At 51.2% G+C, this 15,233-nt stretch overlaps 5 protein-coding genes across 5 annotated transcripts; 3 read left to right on the top strand and 2 right to left on the bottom strand.

Annotated features, from left to right (window-relative positions):
• Positions 1–393: 393 nt before the first annotated feature.
• Positions 394–2,368, top strand: BCR38DRAFT_350083 (ATP-citrate synthase subunit 2; the record flags this gene model as incomplete). Its single annotated transcript, XM_040856540.1, has 2 exons — positions 394–834; positions 1,346–2,368. 2 exons carry the CDS (start codon positions 394–396, stop codon positions 2,366–2,368), a joined length of 1,464 nt encoding a protein of 487 aa, XP_040712536.1.
• A 2,914-nt stretch (positions 2,369–5,282) lies between these two features.
• Positions 5,283–5,928, top strand: BCR38DRAFT_460062 (uncharacterized protein; the record flags this gene model as incomplete). The annotated part of the gene is made up of 2 exons (XM_040862370.1): positions 5,283–5,399; positions 5,455–5,928. The coding sequence occupies 2 exons, from the start codon at positions 5,283–5,285 to the stop codon at positions 5,926–5,928; spliced, it is 591 nt and encodes a 196-aa protein (XP_040712535.1).
• A 261-nt stretch (positions 5,929–6,189) lies between these two features.
• Positions 6,190–7,728, bottom strand: BCR38DRAFT_488287 (transferase family protein; the record flags this gene model as incomplete). Its single annotated transcript, XM_040864252.1, has 1 exon — positions 6,190–7,728. One exon carries the CDS (start codon positions 7,726–7,728, stop codon positions 6,190–6,192), a length of 1,539 nt encoding a protein of 512 aa, XP_040712534.1.
• Positions 7,729–7,981: 253 nt separating this feature from the next.
• BCR38DRAFT_398197 (xanthine dehydrogenase) lies at positions 7,982–12,930 on the bottom strand. The gene is made up of 3 exons (XM_040857687.1): positions 12,415–12,930; positions 10,157–12,349; positions 7,982–10,106 (listed from the first exon to the last, which is right to left on the bottom strand). Exons 1-3 carry the CDS (start codon positions 12,594–12,596, stop codon positions 8,378–8,380), a joined length of 4,104 nt encoding a protein of 1,367 aa, XP_040712533.1. The 5' UTR covers positions 12,597–12,930; the 3' UTR covers positions 7,982–8,377.
• Positions 12,931–14,015: 1,085 nt separating this feature from the next.
• On the top strand, positions 14,016–14,992 carry BCR38DRAFT_412299 (uncharacterized protein; the record flags this gene model as incomplete). The annotated part of the gene is made up of 2 exons (XM_040858675.1): positions 14,016–14,368; positions 14,419–14,992. 2 exons carry the CDS (start codon positions 14,016–14,018, stop codon positions 14,990–14,992), a joined length of 927 nt encoding a protein of 308 aa, XP_040712532.1.
• Between the last annotated feature and the right edge of the window lie 241 nt (positions 14,993–15,233).

The following is a 15,233-nucleotide window of genomic DNA, read 5'->3' as shown; positions in this document are numbered from 1 at the left end:
GACTCCAGAGAAGTGCTCACCAGGAACTTTCCCTAGAGTATCGCGTTGACGAGGTAAGCTGCAGTCTCACTACCCCTCTCATTCCACCCGCGCACCACTTTAGCTGCGTCGGAAGTTGCAACCAACGGCTCAATGCAATGTTGCTGGTCATTCCACCAAGTCCAACTCGAACAAGTGTCGGTTCATATCGCTCAATTCAAGCAAAGAACCCCTCTGGAAGTTTCAATCTGACATTGACCCGCGATTGCCCCATCCGCACTCGCAGTTGGGCAAGAGGAGCCCTTCCCCATTCAAGCAATAATTGCTAACTTCTTTCCCGAACAAAGACACTCGACACAAGATAGACAATTGGAAACTTCACAAACCTGTTGAACCTCCATCCATTGACACACAATGTCTGCCAAGTCGATTCTCGAGGCCGATGGCAAGGCCATCCTCAACTACCATCTCACTCGCGCGCCCGTCATCAAGCCCACTCCTCTTCCCAAGTCGGCGACGCACAACCCTCCTCCCAGACTGGCCTCGCTGTACTTCCCTGAAGACACCGATGTCATGACTGTCCTGGACCAGGCTGAGGTCACCTACCCGTGGCTCCTGACGTCTGGATCCAAGTTCGTCGCAAAGCCCGATCAACTAATCAAGCGACGCGGCAAGAGTGGTCTCCTGGCTCTGAACAAGACCTGGGCCGAGGCTAAGGAATGGATTGCGCAGCGAGCCGGCAAGGAGCAGAAGGTCGAGCACGTTTCTGGTGTTCTCCGTCAATTCTTGGTCGAGCCTTTCGTTCCTCACCCTGACGGCACCGAGTACTACATCAACATCAACTCGGTCAGAGATGTGAGTAGAATCTCCTCCCTTCACCCTTCAAATGTGGAAGTCGCTCCGCCGATACGATATATGCGTTGGGCGACTTGTTGAACAACAATCAGCGGAAGCGGTCAGCAAGTGCAACAAGACCATGGCCTAAGAGCTCTCAATTAGAATAGAGAGCAAGAAAATGTCGAAAGCAGGTGCAAGAGACAAAATTTGGCGTCTGGGAGATTCGAGAAAACCAGTGGTTCACTCGAGAGAGGAGATGCGTGATTTACCGATTTACCGATTGATATGTGCTCACATTGGCGGGAGCGTTCAACCGAGCCAAGCGGGAGTCACGGACGAACGGAGGTTTAGCATCCACTAACACCATCCTTACACCTACACCCACATGTTGCATATCTGGTACCATTTACCCTGGTGCAAGACTTGCATAATAGCACCCTATCACTTTTGCGTCCAACACCTTGCGTACAACCGTTGTCTCATCTGTACGTCTTGTTTAGCAGCGAGTAACTAATCTGGCTTCTAACAGGGCGACTGGATCCTATTCACCCACGAGGGTGGTGTTGATGTCGGTGACGTGGATGCGAAAGCAGAGAAACTCCTGATTCCCGTTGATCTTTCGGAATATCCAACCAACGACGAGATCGCAAAGGCACTCTTGACAAAGGTCCCCAAGGGTGTTCACAATGTACTGGTTGATTTCATCTCGCGACTGTACGCGGTCTACGTTGATTGCCAGTTCACCTACCTTGAGATTAACCCCCTCGTTGTTATTCCCAACGAGGACGCCACCTCCGCAGAAGTTCACTTCCTCGATCTCGCTGCCAAGCTGGATCAGACTGCTGACTTCGAGTGTGGTGTGAAGTGGGCTGTTGCGCGATCTCCCGCTGCTTTGGGCCTGACAGCGAAGGCATCGGCGGGTAGCGTCAGCATTGATGCTGGCCCGCCCATGGAGTTCCCTGCTCCTTTTGGTCGTGAACTGACTAAGGAAGAGGCCTACATTGCTGAGTTGGATGCAAAGACTGGTGCCTCTCTCAAGCTGACGGTCCTCAACCCCACTGGTCGCGTCTGGACTCTTGTTGCCGGTGGTGGTGCATCCGTGGTTTACGCCGATGCCATTGCTTCGGCAGGTTTTGCTGATGATTTGGCCAACTACGGTGAATATTCTGGTGCTCCCACTGAGTCTCAAACGTACCACTACGCCCGCACAGTCCTCGACCTCATGCTGCGCGCACCCGTGGACCCCAAGGGCAAGGTTCTTTTCATCGGTGGTGGCATCGCGAACTTCACCAACGTTGCGTCTACTTTCAAGGGCGTCATCAAGGCGCTGCGCTACTACGCCAAGCAACTGAATGAGCACAACGTCCAGATCTGGGTGCGTCGTGCTGGCCCCAACTATCAAGAGGGTCTGAAGAACATGAAGGCCGCAACGCAAGAGTTGGGCCTGAGTGCCAAGATCTTTGGCCCTGAGATGCACGTATCTGGTATCGTGCCCCTCGCCCTCGTCCCTGGCAAGTGGGAGGAAGGTAAGGTTCAGGAGTTCCAGGGTTGAGATGCTTGACAATTTTTGAAGGGTTGAGTCGGGATGTATCAGAATCATGATGTGACGCGGATTGGCAAGGTATACTTACTGGAGCTCACAGTTATGTGCGTTGATGAGCAAATCAAGCTCGCCGGTACAGCGACCGGAGATTATTCCATGGGCTTAGACGCATGACAGGATGGCTTTGAGCAAAACAGTCAAATAGAGCTGTAATATGAATACAAATTTTTTCAGTGCTTTATCTACTATGCTAGTCGCCCGGCGAGTTATCTCGGAGCTAGAGGTGGTTGACTATCCAAGAATGCTGAACATGTCCTGCAGGAGCGACATAACACTCGATCCATTCGCCCGTACAGAGGGCATATCACTTGCAATAGCCGAGACGACTACTTTTTCAATATACGAACAAACATATTAGCCCGTCTCAGTGCAGTACATGTTGAGGGTTACCCAATAATAAGGGAGATTAAGTCTGGTAAGAATTTGGATATAAGGATGAGATGTACAATGCAGGTAAAATTGGTCATTATTATACGTCAGCTATTGAAATATTGACATCCAACCCTGGTAAAATCAAATCCCTACTTGTGTTCAAGAGTCTTGGATCATGTAGCGAGTTCTTAGAGATTAGAAACAGTTCGTTCCCCCCTACCCCTTCTGTCCGCGGGACGAGTTAGAATGAGAAGCATGACGATCTTGCAAAAGTTCTTAGTTAACCCTACTAAACGCCCCCCCTTCCCCAACCTCTCCGAATCCAAGAGCCAAATCTGAGTCGACCTGCTTGGGCTGCCTTTCCTAGGGCTTCATCGGCACCGAAGTCATGTCTAGCCAGGCCTATAGACTTTTTGGTGGGTCTTTTGCTTTATGTCTTCTGAGATAAACCAAATTAATCTGCAAGGGTAGTTCGTCGCCTAACACAGGCTCGAGTTTCTCTCGACGTCAAAAGATCTCGCTCTGAGCTACCGTCCCCTTGCGTCTTGTGTGCCATTATCCGTGGTGATAGCGCTGTGAGAAAGTCTGATAAAGTAACTCCCGAAACACGATTATGAATGCTATCGACAAATCCAGCCATGAAGAGGGGAAGAGGTCATGCCCCTGGCGGTATCGTTAGTTTGCATATTTGCTGTAGATGCAGCCAGGGAAGATCATGGGACCGTGGTGGTAATCTTGAAATAGCCCAGATTTAATAAACCGTTCGTTTGGGGACTACAACTGGGTGGTGGATACCAGTGTCCGATCTCTGGTCATCGGGGACTCTTGGCGTAGAGTCAAACCTGCCAGCTAGAATGAACTAGCTGAAGTATTAGTATGACCTGGTTATCATAGTGACTATGCCTGGGTACTACGCTGGAATACTAAGCTATTCTGCATCACTTGAACTTTTGGGCGCAATTTATTCTGTTATGCGCTTGGCAACCTCCTAAGAAGTCCAGGACAACTTTGAAAAATACGCCGACTTCGGCTCGGTGATACAAAAGAACTATAAGAAGAACTATATAGATGCACTGCAGATCAGTCACTTGGACCTTTGCTAATTATCGTCTGGTTGAGAAGTAAGAGTCATGGATTCTGTAACTGTACCTGCTCTGCTGCTCTGGGACGTTCAGGCTATTGTGCACATTCCGTTGGTATAGTTGCGGAAGACTTCTGTCCAAAGTTCCGTAGCTGTTGAAATTCATTGGCGAGTCTCGTGGTCGCTGGCTGGAACCGATGTATAACTGCAAAAGATACTATACTGAGAATTTACAACGTCCAGACTCCGGTGCTGTACCTCTGACTTCATTGCTCGAAAGCTGCTTCCCCCACCAAAGGGTTCAAATGAATCCTAATTATATGAGATAGCAAACATTATCGGTAATGGAAAGATATAAGGATACAAGGAAGAGAAATAGGGGTGCGGGTCGAGCTTGAGCCAACTACCTCCGGTGGAAGCAATTATTGGGCTCAGAGTATGTTAAACACTTGGGCGTTAACAGCAGAGGCTACCGATATACTGCTGTTTCAATACTGCTTCATTCAATTCCTGTATATTTGAAAACCTATCAGTTTCAACCTTTATCGTAAACCTCTGCCAGGCCATTACTTGCAAGTCACGAGCTCATGCCCAAACTACTGAGGCAAATAGCCAAGTACCTGGTGTCAGCACCCGTGGCCGTTGTTGCAGTTTCACTGGTGGATTCAATATGAAGCCTTGGGTTGTTGTGCGTGAAGCATTCATGAGGTGCTCGGATGCATCTATATGCTATGGCGGTTTTGTGGCCGTTCTAACGTGAAGTAGCGATATACTCGCCTCTTCAGCTGGAGTTCGATTAGAGGTCAATCCGAGGACACCGATTCACGATATCGTATTGATCCAGTATTCGCCTAGTTCTTGTGTTTCCACGTGTCGACTTATTCGTGATCTTATTCTGTGTCTCAACCAGCCAATTTGTCAGATCCCGACTCTTCTTTGGCAAGACGTCAGAAAACGGTAATCTGCTGGGTTGGAGGCAGTGACAGTGCGACACTTGGTGCGCCGGCGGTTAACTAATATACCTGATACGGCTACTGTCTCGCGCATCTTTATCTGGGATTAATTCTGTTTAGCAAGAACCGCACTAGTGCTGATGACTGAGCGAGCCAACACCTATACAGCTTCTGCTGGAAGGTCCAAACGAAACCATGCACCCTCTGTCCACCGAATGGCCCCTCGCCTTCATGACGATGCGGGGGATTTTTGCGGTGCCCCATAACACCTGGGCCGTTGGCCCACTGAAATCTGTCACTAAGGCAATTAGTCGCAGAGAATACAATATATCGGTCCGAAAGCGCGCGGCGTAGCCCGGCATAATGTCGTTCGTTGCTTGACCAATATTGCACTTGCCACATTCCTATCGAATCTACCAAACTTGAACTCCAATTCATCTCAAAGAGAACAGCAACCATGGCGCAGAAAGTTCTCAAAAGCTGCCATCCAACCTCGGGGTACGGGCTCCGAGAGGTCCTTGAGGTCCAGTCGCAGGGACTGCGCGCTTACGACATCCCCATTCCACCTTCAAGTGTAACTTACGTCGTCCCGCACCATGGTATCCGACGAAACTGACATCAGTTAACAGGCTGAAGAGGTGAAAGCGAGCTGTGACTCCTTCGTGCTCTCATCCTTCACTGCCCAGGATGCGTGGGAACTGGGGCACCTCCTCTATGCGCGCCTTCTGCCTTTTGCGTCTAAACAGCCAACCCTCATTTCCATCGCTCTGGCAAACAGCAGTCAGGTCCTGTTCCAGACGGCGGTTGGTTCGGGAGCTGTACCGGACAATGAGACCTGGGTTCAGAGAAAGAGGAACAGCGTCTTGAGGTGGGGGTGCAGCACCTGGTTCTTGCATTGTAAATACGCGGCCGATGAGGAGCTGTTTCGGGCGAAGTTTGGGATGAGCGAGGAGCAGGCAGGAAAGTACGCCATACATGGTGGTGGAGTTCCCATTCGAGTCCAGGGGGTTGAGGGTATAGTGGCGGTCGTGGTTGTTTCGGGATTGGCACAGCACGAAGATCACGGCGTCATTGTCGATGTCATCCAGCGGCACTGGGCATAATCTGCACCTCACAGATGACCGAAGGCAAAACGTGTCGAGTATGTCTCGTCTCGGGTTGATGCATAGCTCTTCCACGGAAAGGCGCTGCACAGTGTCAGAGAGTCTCTAGTAATGAGATATGATATATGCTCTACTGCTCTTCTTGTCTTCATCAACGACTTTAATTAAGTCTTCTTATACCTGTCCCTCTTCGACGATTGGAATGCAGAGCAGATACAAGGCCCGAGAAAGAAGCCATAGTACACACTCAGAACTACCTCTTTATATCTTGCTCTGCCTGAACTCCTTCAACAACCTGCCCGTAGCCTCCCCATCCAAATGAAGCGCCACGTCCACACCCCCATCCTCCACCACCGGATCCAGCACGACCAAAAGCCCATCACTTTTTGGCATAGCCCCATGCACAAACCTCGGCCTCACCCCGGTGCCCTCAAAATCTACCTCGTAAAGTCTCAACCTCTGCCACGACGTAACGAGCACGTGCAAAGACCCCTGAAACCCCAGCCACAACCTCTGCGGCGAAACCTCGAACGCGGCGTCATGTAGATGCGCAGCTACCTTATCCGGCGTAAACTGCTGCATCGTCCTTCTTAGCCGGAGCGCTAACGAGCCGATGCTGGCTTCACGTATGACGGAGGCCGGGGACTTGATGTGCGTTAGAAGAATGGGCGAGCCGAGGAAGGTTTCCGGAAGGGGTGGAGATACGCGGCGCCGGACGTCCATGGTGACGTCTAGGGATGTCTCGCCCTCAGGAGACTGGGTGGGTGACCTTGCCTTGGTGATGCGCTGGAATAGATGGGATAGGAGAGCGTCGAGGCGGGAGGTCTCGGTGCTTTCTTGTCGAGCTAGCTTCTTCAACTTATCGAGCTCTTGGCCGGTGAAATGCAGCAAGCCGAATGATACTGGCTTGCTCAAGTCCCACGTGCTCCAGGGGCCAGTGGTCGATGGGGATAGGGTTGTACTGGCAAGGATATCGGCTGGTGGGATGCTGTTCTTGGTAGTCTCAACAAGCCGTGATGAATAGCCCGGTGCGTCTGTGTCCCACCAGCTGAAGCGGTTCAAGGGCAGAGCTCGAGCTGTGACAAGAATCCCTTCATCAGCGGCGTCGGCATCGATATCTCCCGCTGCATGTAAGTCCAGCTGAGGAGGATCAAAAATTGGCTCGTTAAACAGCGACGATGAGTTCGCTGCCCCAAGCCGCCCTCGACACTCCGCCGCCCACTGGTGCACAAACACCATCATCGACTGGGCGTCCGCCACAGGATGAGCCATGCGAATCCCAACAGCATATCCGCCACATTCGAACAGGTTGATCTGGACCAGCATACACGATAAACCTTCATAATCCTTTAGATTATACAGCGCAATTTTGTTTTGCGGCAGCAGCGCATCTTGGGGAAACGCGTCCCCGGCCCAGAAGCCATTCAATAGCTCGGCCTTGTCGGGCACGAAAGATTCAACGGTGATATCGTGCCGGATGATACCCCATCCAACCCCTGGATCGGCGTCGTTGCCGTACGTGATCATAGCTCGGTTGAAACGCTCCGTATGATTTCCACCGGGACGGAGAGGGGCCCAGTGGAGTTGGCCTGCCCATTGGGGGAAGGCATTCAGGGTGGAGATAAATGAGGACTTCAGCCGGTCAAGAAACACATCGTCAACTGCTCCGTTTGAGGGAGGGTCAAATATCCATATTGGGGCGGTATCCGCGAAGCGCGCGCATGTTGAGTCGAGGATGGATAATGGGGTTGAGGTAGTCTTGGTCGCCCGTGGGAACGGGAAGAGTCGTTCTGAAGCCATTTTGCCCTGAGGAAAGCTAGTGCGGAAATGGCCCTTTCAGATCTGGATCATGGAAAGCTATCGTGCTAATTAATATATGTGGGATTGAGCGCCACGGTTATGCCCTACGCCGAAGGCGATGTAGCGGTAATTGCAGTCTAGTTGGCTCAAACCCTTCCCCGTAGATAAAATAGCTACACAGAACACAGAGAGATATAGCAATCAAGACAGGATCGCTACAGAGTCATCAATAGAGGATTAAATCCCTCAGTATGTCCATTGAATCCATTGCTTGAGGCTCGCTTAGTCAACGGCGTGATCACATATGATTCATAATGAATCAACAGCGAATAGGGCTTGCCTTCATGCTCATGATCTCCCGCAACCCCGCCCTCCAGCAAGAGTGACTGAACTGTGGAGTCATTAATAGACCGGCACAGGTATGTTTGGGATATCGGCTCTCTCGTCTCATCTCATCGATATGCTTGAGCTTGATGACGACTGCGACTGTGGACATCAAATCGCCATGTTCATTCATACTAGCAAGCGAATGCTTGTTCTTTCCTTAACACTTCCTGGTGACCTCCTTAACACCTGAGCCCCTGGTGTACCTCGGCCATTCCCGACCTACCACTGTCAAATACATGTTGTTCTCCCATTCCCACGTGCTCTAAATGGCAATAAAGAAACTCTTCTCGCCCTCCTTAGGAGCCACCCTCGCCCGCTCCATGATCGGATCCACACAACTCAACCGAATCCTCTCCGGCGTAGCCGGACTTTCAAGCCTCAACAGCCCATCGTCCTCCCCACCCTCAATGCCCACCTTGGCCTTGACGTTATAGTCGGCCCTGGCAGCCTTCAACGCGTCGCGTATAGCGAAGAAGACGGAACTGCCCATGAACAGGGGCGGCTCGCCGACACCGCGACTCCGCTGAATGGTGCGCAGGTTCTCCCACGTGACGCCTTTGAGCAACGTGATGTTGAACTCCTGCGGGATGTCGCGAAACCCGGGGATCTTGTACGCACCAGGGCCCTTGGTAAAAAGATTGCCCGCCATGGGACCGTTGCGGAGCCAGAGACTTTCTTCCATGGTGAATAGGCCCAAGCCCTGGACAAAAGCGCCTTCTATTTGGCCATAGTCGATGGAGGGGTTGATCGAGCGACCTACGTCCATCTTGATATCGGCTCGAAGACAAGTCCACGTTCCCGTCAGACAGTCGATTTCCACCTCGGAGGCGGTGACGCCTTGGGTGAAGTAGAAGAACATTTTGCCCTTGTTCTCGCCCCAGGTGTAGCCGATCTCGGGCGTTTTGTAGAAACCGTTGGCGCTCAGGTTGACTCGGTCGAAATATGCCGCGTGGGCTAGGTCCTTCATGGTCGCCTTAGGGCCAAGCTTCTCCCGGTACGGAGCCAGGCGGCCGTTGAGCTGCTCGCATGCGTTCCAGATTGCGTAGCCGTTCAGGTCTGATGAGGCCGATGCAGCAGTTGCAGACGTGTTTGCGACTGTGTTGGTGGACGTGTCGCTAATGTAAACATCCTCCATCGGCACTTTCAATGCTTCTGCGGCGATCATCGTCATCTTGGTATGCAACCCCTGGCCCATCTCGGTGCCGCCATGGGCGACGAGAACGGACCCGTCGTGATATATGTGTACAAGCGCGCCTGCTTGGTTGAACCACAACGCCGTGAAAGAGATACCGAATTTGGTAGGAATGATGGCCAGTCCTCGCTTGCGCCATTTGTGCTCCGAGTTGAACTTCTCAATAGCTGTGCGCCTGTTGGCGTAGTCCGATTCCTCCAGGACCTGCTTATACATGAGCGGAACATGCCAGTCTTGAATCGTTTGATTGAAGTGGGTTTCGTCGTTATCTTGGTAGAAGTTGATCTCGCGCAGTCGTTCCACGGGCATGCCCAGGCGATCGGCAACTTCCGACATGTACGATTCCGCTATGAACATGCCCTGAGGACCACCAAATCCACGGAAAGCCGTGTTGGACATGGTATTAGTCTTGCAGAGACGCCCGCGGACGTGCAAGTTGGGGAACTTGTAGCAGTTATCAATATGCGTCATCGCTCGTTCGCACACAGCCGCGCTCAAGTCAAAGGACCACCCGGCATTGTTGAAGACGTCGATGTCCAGTGCTTGGAGTTTTCCGTCCTTGTTGACGCCCACCTTCCACTTGGCAATGAAAGGATGTCTCTGTCCAGACATGACCATGTCCTCATCTCGGTTGAGCATGCATCTGACTGGACGTTTGGTCTTCTGCGCCGCGAGGGCGATGATGGTACTGAGCAAGACACATCTGGTCTCCTTGCCACCAAAACCACCACCAAGCCGTTTCACCCGAGCCGTAACCTTGTTGGCTTGGACACCAAGGATTTTAGCTGCGAACATTTGACTGAAATTCGCGTTAGAGCAAATAGTATGCACGAAAATAAGAAGTCTTACCTCTCTGTCGGGTTCTGGCTGCTTGTCCAGATTTCCATCTCACCATCTTCAGGTTTAGGTATGGCCAAGCAAGCATTTGTCTCAAGGTAGAAGTGCTCTTGGCCACCCATCCGTGTCACACCCGAGAAGGTATAGTCGCAGGTCTTGAAGGCCTCTTTCGTGTCACCTTTTTGGATATACCTGTAGAATTTATGGAAGCTCTCCTGTTCGATGGCCTCCTCCATTGTGAAGATGGCTGGAAGAGTTTCGTACTCAATCTTGACTGCCCTAACACCCTCGGCTGCCCTTGCTTGTGACGTAGCTAACACAACGGCAATGGGCTGGCCCGCTGTGAAGACCTCGTCTTCAGCGAAGAACAGGTCATCGAAGTTAGGTGCTCCCCACTTGTTGTCTTCGGGGTCGTGGAGATCGTCCTTGTCCACCACGTCCACCACGCCCGGAATGTCGAGTGCTGCGGAATAGTCGCGTGATATGATCTTCGCATGAGGTTTCGTGGAGAACACTATGCAAGCGTGCAACTCGTTCTTCAGTGGTGGTATGTCATCAGTGTACTGAGCTTCGCCTGTGACTTGCTTCAATGCCGCAACATGGTTCTTCGGGTTCCCAATAGTGTCCTTGGCGTACTCCGATGTTGCCTCGCGGTCATTAAAACCTCTAGACAGCTCTCTGTCGAGCTCCGCAACAGCTTGACTGTCTCCGTGCTCGCTTTCGACCTTGAGACCGCCGAGAATATCATGGTAAAATCTGTAAAAGAAGCTGAGGGTCAACGACCTTCGGTACGATGCCATGCCACCTGGCACACTGAAGTCCAAACTGAAATCGGACTCGAGAGCATTCATAGCCCCTTCGAGGGTATCGGGGTGTGCAAGCATCTTGCCACTGAGGTATTTATTCGCCTTCTTCGCGGCCACGGTAAAGGGGGCCATGCCGCCATACACCAAATTGCAATGCTCCACAATGCCCTTCTCGTCTACTCGGATATGTAGCGCAGCGGTAACAATGGCAATGTCATCGTCTTTCCGCTTTGCCTGTTTGTAGGCTCTGAAGTAGTCTCCCTTCTCTTTCGTGACGGGAATGCGAATGGCGGCAATGATGGCATCTTCTTCTAGTGCAGTCCGACGATATCCCGTGAAAAATGAAGCCATCGGGATCTCCGTCACCTTGTCCTTTGATTTTGCAATCAAGACACAGTCCGCTGCCATAAAAACTGGGTTCAGATCGGATATAGGAGAGGCCGTCGCCAGGTTTCCTGCTGGCGTGCCAACGTTTCTGATTTGTCGCCCGGCAAAGTACTTGAGCTGCTTGTACATGGCCTCAAAGACCTGACCTCGAGCATCGCAATAATGCTTGACGGCTTCTTGGCAAATATTCTCGAGATCTGTGAGGATGACGTTTCCACCAATCTCCAGATGGTCTTCGCTGAAACTGTATGTTCGCAACTCTGGGATATCGCCCACAAATACCGATACAGGATACTTCATCGCCTTGAACTTCACTTCGATCTGAGTCTCGGTGCTTCCACCAATGATTTTGGCATCGGGATAAACGCTCTTGATCTCCAGCAACTGGTCAAGATTTACCGGTCGGTACCATCTCTTTCGCTTGTTGCCGAAGGCTAGTGGTTTGAATTCGTGCTTCTTCAGGGTCGGCGGAAAGATAAGCTCGGTATCCCGATTATATTCAATAAACCCCGGTGATGTAAACCTTTTGATAGGCTGGCCATCATCCAAACTCTTGATCTTGCCGCACCCACCAGCGCCGTTGCCGTTTTCCATGCAACAACCAGAGCCACCATTGCTGGTACTCTTGCCACAGCCGTTCTTGACACTAAAAGTCTGCGCTGCTTCTAGAATAGGGCGATATCCGGTGCATCTGCACAAGTTTCCGTCGAAAGCTTCCTCGATATCATGCTCAGTAGGGCTCTCGTTATTCCGAAGCAAGGCGTACAGGCTCATGACAATGCCGGGGGTGCAGAAACCGCATTGGCTTCCGTTGCTCTTGGCTATCCGCTCCTGAGCCGGGTGTGGAGTCTTCACATCGCCTATCCCTTCGATAGTAATAACATGTTTGCCATCGACACTGGCGAGCGGCGCCAGACATGCGTTGACGCTAGCATGGTAAATTTGCTTCGTAGTCGGGTTGTATTGGCTGATAACAACAGTGCAGGCACCGCAACCCCCTTCTGCACAACCCCTGCTCAGTTGATCAGCCGCCGATCGTAAATCCGAGCAAACAAGACTGAGTTATCAGTTACTCACAATTTCGTCCCCGTTAGGCCGATGCCGCGAAGATATTCTAGCAGTGTAACCTCTGGGTCGATCTCGTCGAGAATGACTCGAGTGCCGTTGAGGAAGAAACGAATCGTGTCATCGTATACAGTTTTTAACGACGGCCCATAGTCCAGTGCATCGCGCACCGGGGAGACAGCACTCGGCGCCATCTTCTCCACTTGATAATGTGCTCAGATTGATCCGCGGCCCCTGTCCTGTAGCTTGCGACACAATCAAGTGGAAGAGGAAGAGCCAACGGATCTGGGCGGTAGTGAGCGTCAGTGGGAAAGCCGAAAGCGATGGGCAAACTGAGCTCTCGTTGACAGGCAATATGACAACGAGGGAATTCTACGATTCATACGAAGGTTTTGTTTGCCCTGCCTTCACCGTACCTTTCTTTTATCTTGAGGTGCCGAGGTGACAATGCCTGTCAATGATGATAGCTCTAAAGCGCCGGAATCCGATCTACTGCAGGTAAGAAGCCTGAATAAGAGTAACTAATTGGCAGACAAGTTTACGAGTCCGCGAATTAGAGAAGCGACATACCGCCTTAGCTTCCCCGAGAAGAGTAGTAGCTTATCGAGCCGCGCTTTTTGGCGGGCTGCAGCGGGGCGTGGCAAGAACAGCAACCCCTGTATGACCTCGGTAGACTCCGGTTTCCGTCTTCAAGTGAGCAATTGAGCCTGTTGAAATGATGTCCGTAGATAGATCAACTCTGTAAGTATGTCAGTAAGCGCTATCTGAGTAGAATAATCACCGGCAACCGAAACTGAAAAGTATCAAATCATCGTAGCAGTGGTGTTGCTCATGGTATAGAGGGCAACTGCATCCTGGCTGCTGGCTGATGCAACCCTTTTGGTACTGAGCGTGATATAGTTCCCAAGCTACTTTCTTGTGAACCTGAGTCAAGAAGTGCGAAGCTGCCTTGCGTTCACAATGCGCCATCTCCAAGTCATACTTTGTGAGCTAGGCATGGCGTTGAGCACCCAGTGGGCTTCACCGGCTAGTAGTTTGATATCTGCTTCTCCTTCAAGAAGCAATGCGTACCAGCACGGCGATCAGGACTCTTGAGTGTCAACATGCAGGTGGTCTATATGAAATGCAGATATTCGTCGCGGCACCAATGCATGGCAGCTTTGTCTGTGGACTGGCAGGATCAATCTTGAAAATACTATTGGGCCCGTTGATCTCGACAAGATCTACTATGTACGAAGTAACTTGGTGGGTCCTTAGCATCAAGATTAGATACAGGGGTTCTTCACATAGAATCCAACCACCATCATTCAGGCATCTTGGATATTTTTTTCGACGTAGACGCTTGCATCAACGTTTGCGGATGGTCCTGTAGAAGCGTTCATAAAAGTTCATTCTCAATATCAGCATTGTGAAATGTTTGTGTGAAAAAGACGCACAGACCAGTAATTCCTCTCTCTACCGAGATGAGCAACTCTTTCCCAGGCAGCTGCAAGGGGAAGGTTACTTGCTTACGTGCTGTGCCGTATTCGATCTTCCAAAGTCCCCAAATATCAACAATAACAACAGCTCGCCTGTTTTGAAAATAGTCACAGTGCTGAAATAACACTGTCAAAATGCCACGCCAGAAGCCTGCATCTTCAGGCTCGTTATTCGTTGTTTCCTCATTCGTATGGACTGACAATGTTGATGTAGAAGGGCTTCAGTCTCCTGAGGTGTACACGACTCGGAGCGCAGCCAATAAGGCGGCCGTGGAAATGATGGCCCGCTATTCTGAATTGAGAAACCGCGGTGATTACAACTACCAGCTGAGAGAAGACAAGAGCAAAGGGTTCTATTGTGGCAGATTGGAGTTGGATGATGCCCAATCGGCAACCCAAGTCAGGGTCCATGTTAGGATTCACATGGTGGTACCTGATGAGCCAACTTCTTTGCAGGGGGGCAACAACAGAGAAGATGCTGTGGCTTCGTATGTTTTGTTCTCCATTGAGTTATGTTAAACCACTTACATGCCTCCAGATTGGTGGCGAAGCCAGCATCTGACGACGAGGAGGATGACGAAGATCAAGAGGATGAAAAGATCAGAGAAGAGAAACCCGACGTTGAGGAGGATAAGATCAAGGAAGAGGACAATAACGACGACGTGGACGACGAAGAAGCAGAAGAAGTAAAGCCAAAGAAGCCAGCCAAGAAACCAGCCGGCAAGAAAATAGCACTTGCCATCACCTCTCGCAAGACCATCCCGAAGGGCAAACCCAACTGCCTCAAAGGTCTAAAGGTGCTTTTCACTGGCACTTTTAATACGATGGACCGCAAGACTTCGGTGGCCGCCGCGGAGAAGTACGGGGCCCAAGTCATCACCAAGCTGGAGGACACAGACTACATCATCCTCGGTACCAGGGCGGGACCCAAGAAGCTGGAAATCATCAACGAGCATGAGCTTGACACCATCACGGAAGAGGAATTCTTCCAGATCCTCGAGAATGGCGTTTCCAAGGAGAAACGAGAGAGTATGGCCGCTCGAAGAGCTGCGGATGCGGCGGAGGGACCCGAGGAGTCCGAGGGGCCGCCCAAGAAGAGGAGCAGGAAATGAGGCGTTCCAACGTCCATGATTGTTCATCGCTCAATGGGTGAATGCTGTGACCCTATTTGTAGGCTCAAGCGCAACCATTTGGTCTGATCAACGCGTGAGTTTGATCAATGCAAAGGGACGAGTGTAAGAAGATGTGGCCCACAAATGCAATCTACAGTTAGCAGAGCATGGGAATACTAGCCAGCGAGTCATTGAACTGCGAAGGTTCATTATGGCATTTCAAGTTCGCAGAAAGACCCGC

This window comes from Pseudomassariella vexata, assembly GCF_002105095.1.
Source record: "Pseudomassariella vexata strain CBS 129021 chromosome Unknown BCR38scaffold_12, whole genome shotgun sequence".
Lineage (NCBI taxonomy): Eukaryota > Fungi > Ascomycota > Sordariomycetes > Amphisphaeriales > Pseudomassariaceae > Pseudomassariella > Pseudomassariella vexata.
The sequence above is the reverse complement of the archived record's forward strand: the minus strand, read 5'-3'. Positions and strand labels throughout refer to the sequence as shown.

Excerpts from the sequence above, each read along its gene's own strand:
- BCR38DRAFT_398197 (XM_040857687.1), bottom strand. The coding sequence starts at position 12,596 with ATGGCGCCGAGTGCTGTCTCCCCGGTGCGCGATGCACTGGACTATGGG. Across the intron at positions 12,350-12,414 it reads GGCCTAACGGGGACGAAATT|GGGTTGTGCAGAAGGGGGTT; the intron begins GTGAGTAACTGA and ends TCAACTGAGCAG. Across the intron at positions 10,107-10,156 it reads AGCCAGAACCCGACAGAGAG|TCAAATGTTCGCAGCTAAAA; the intron begins GTAAGACTTCTT and ends CGCGAATTTCAG.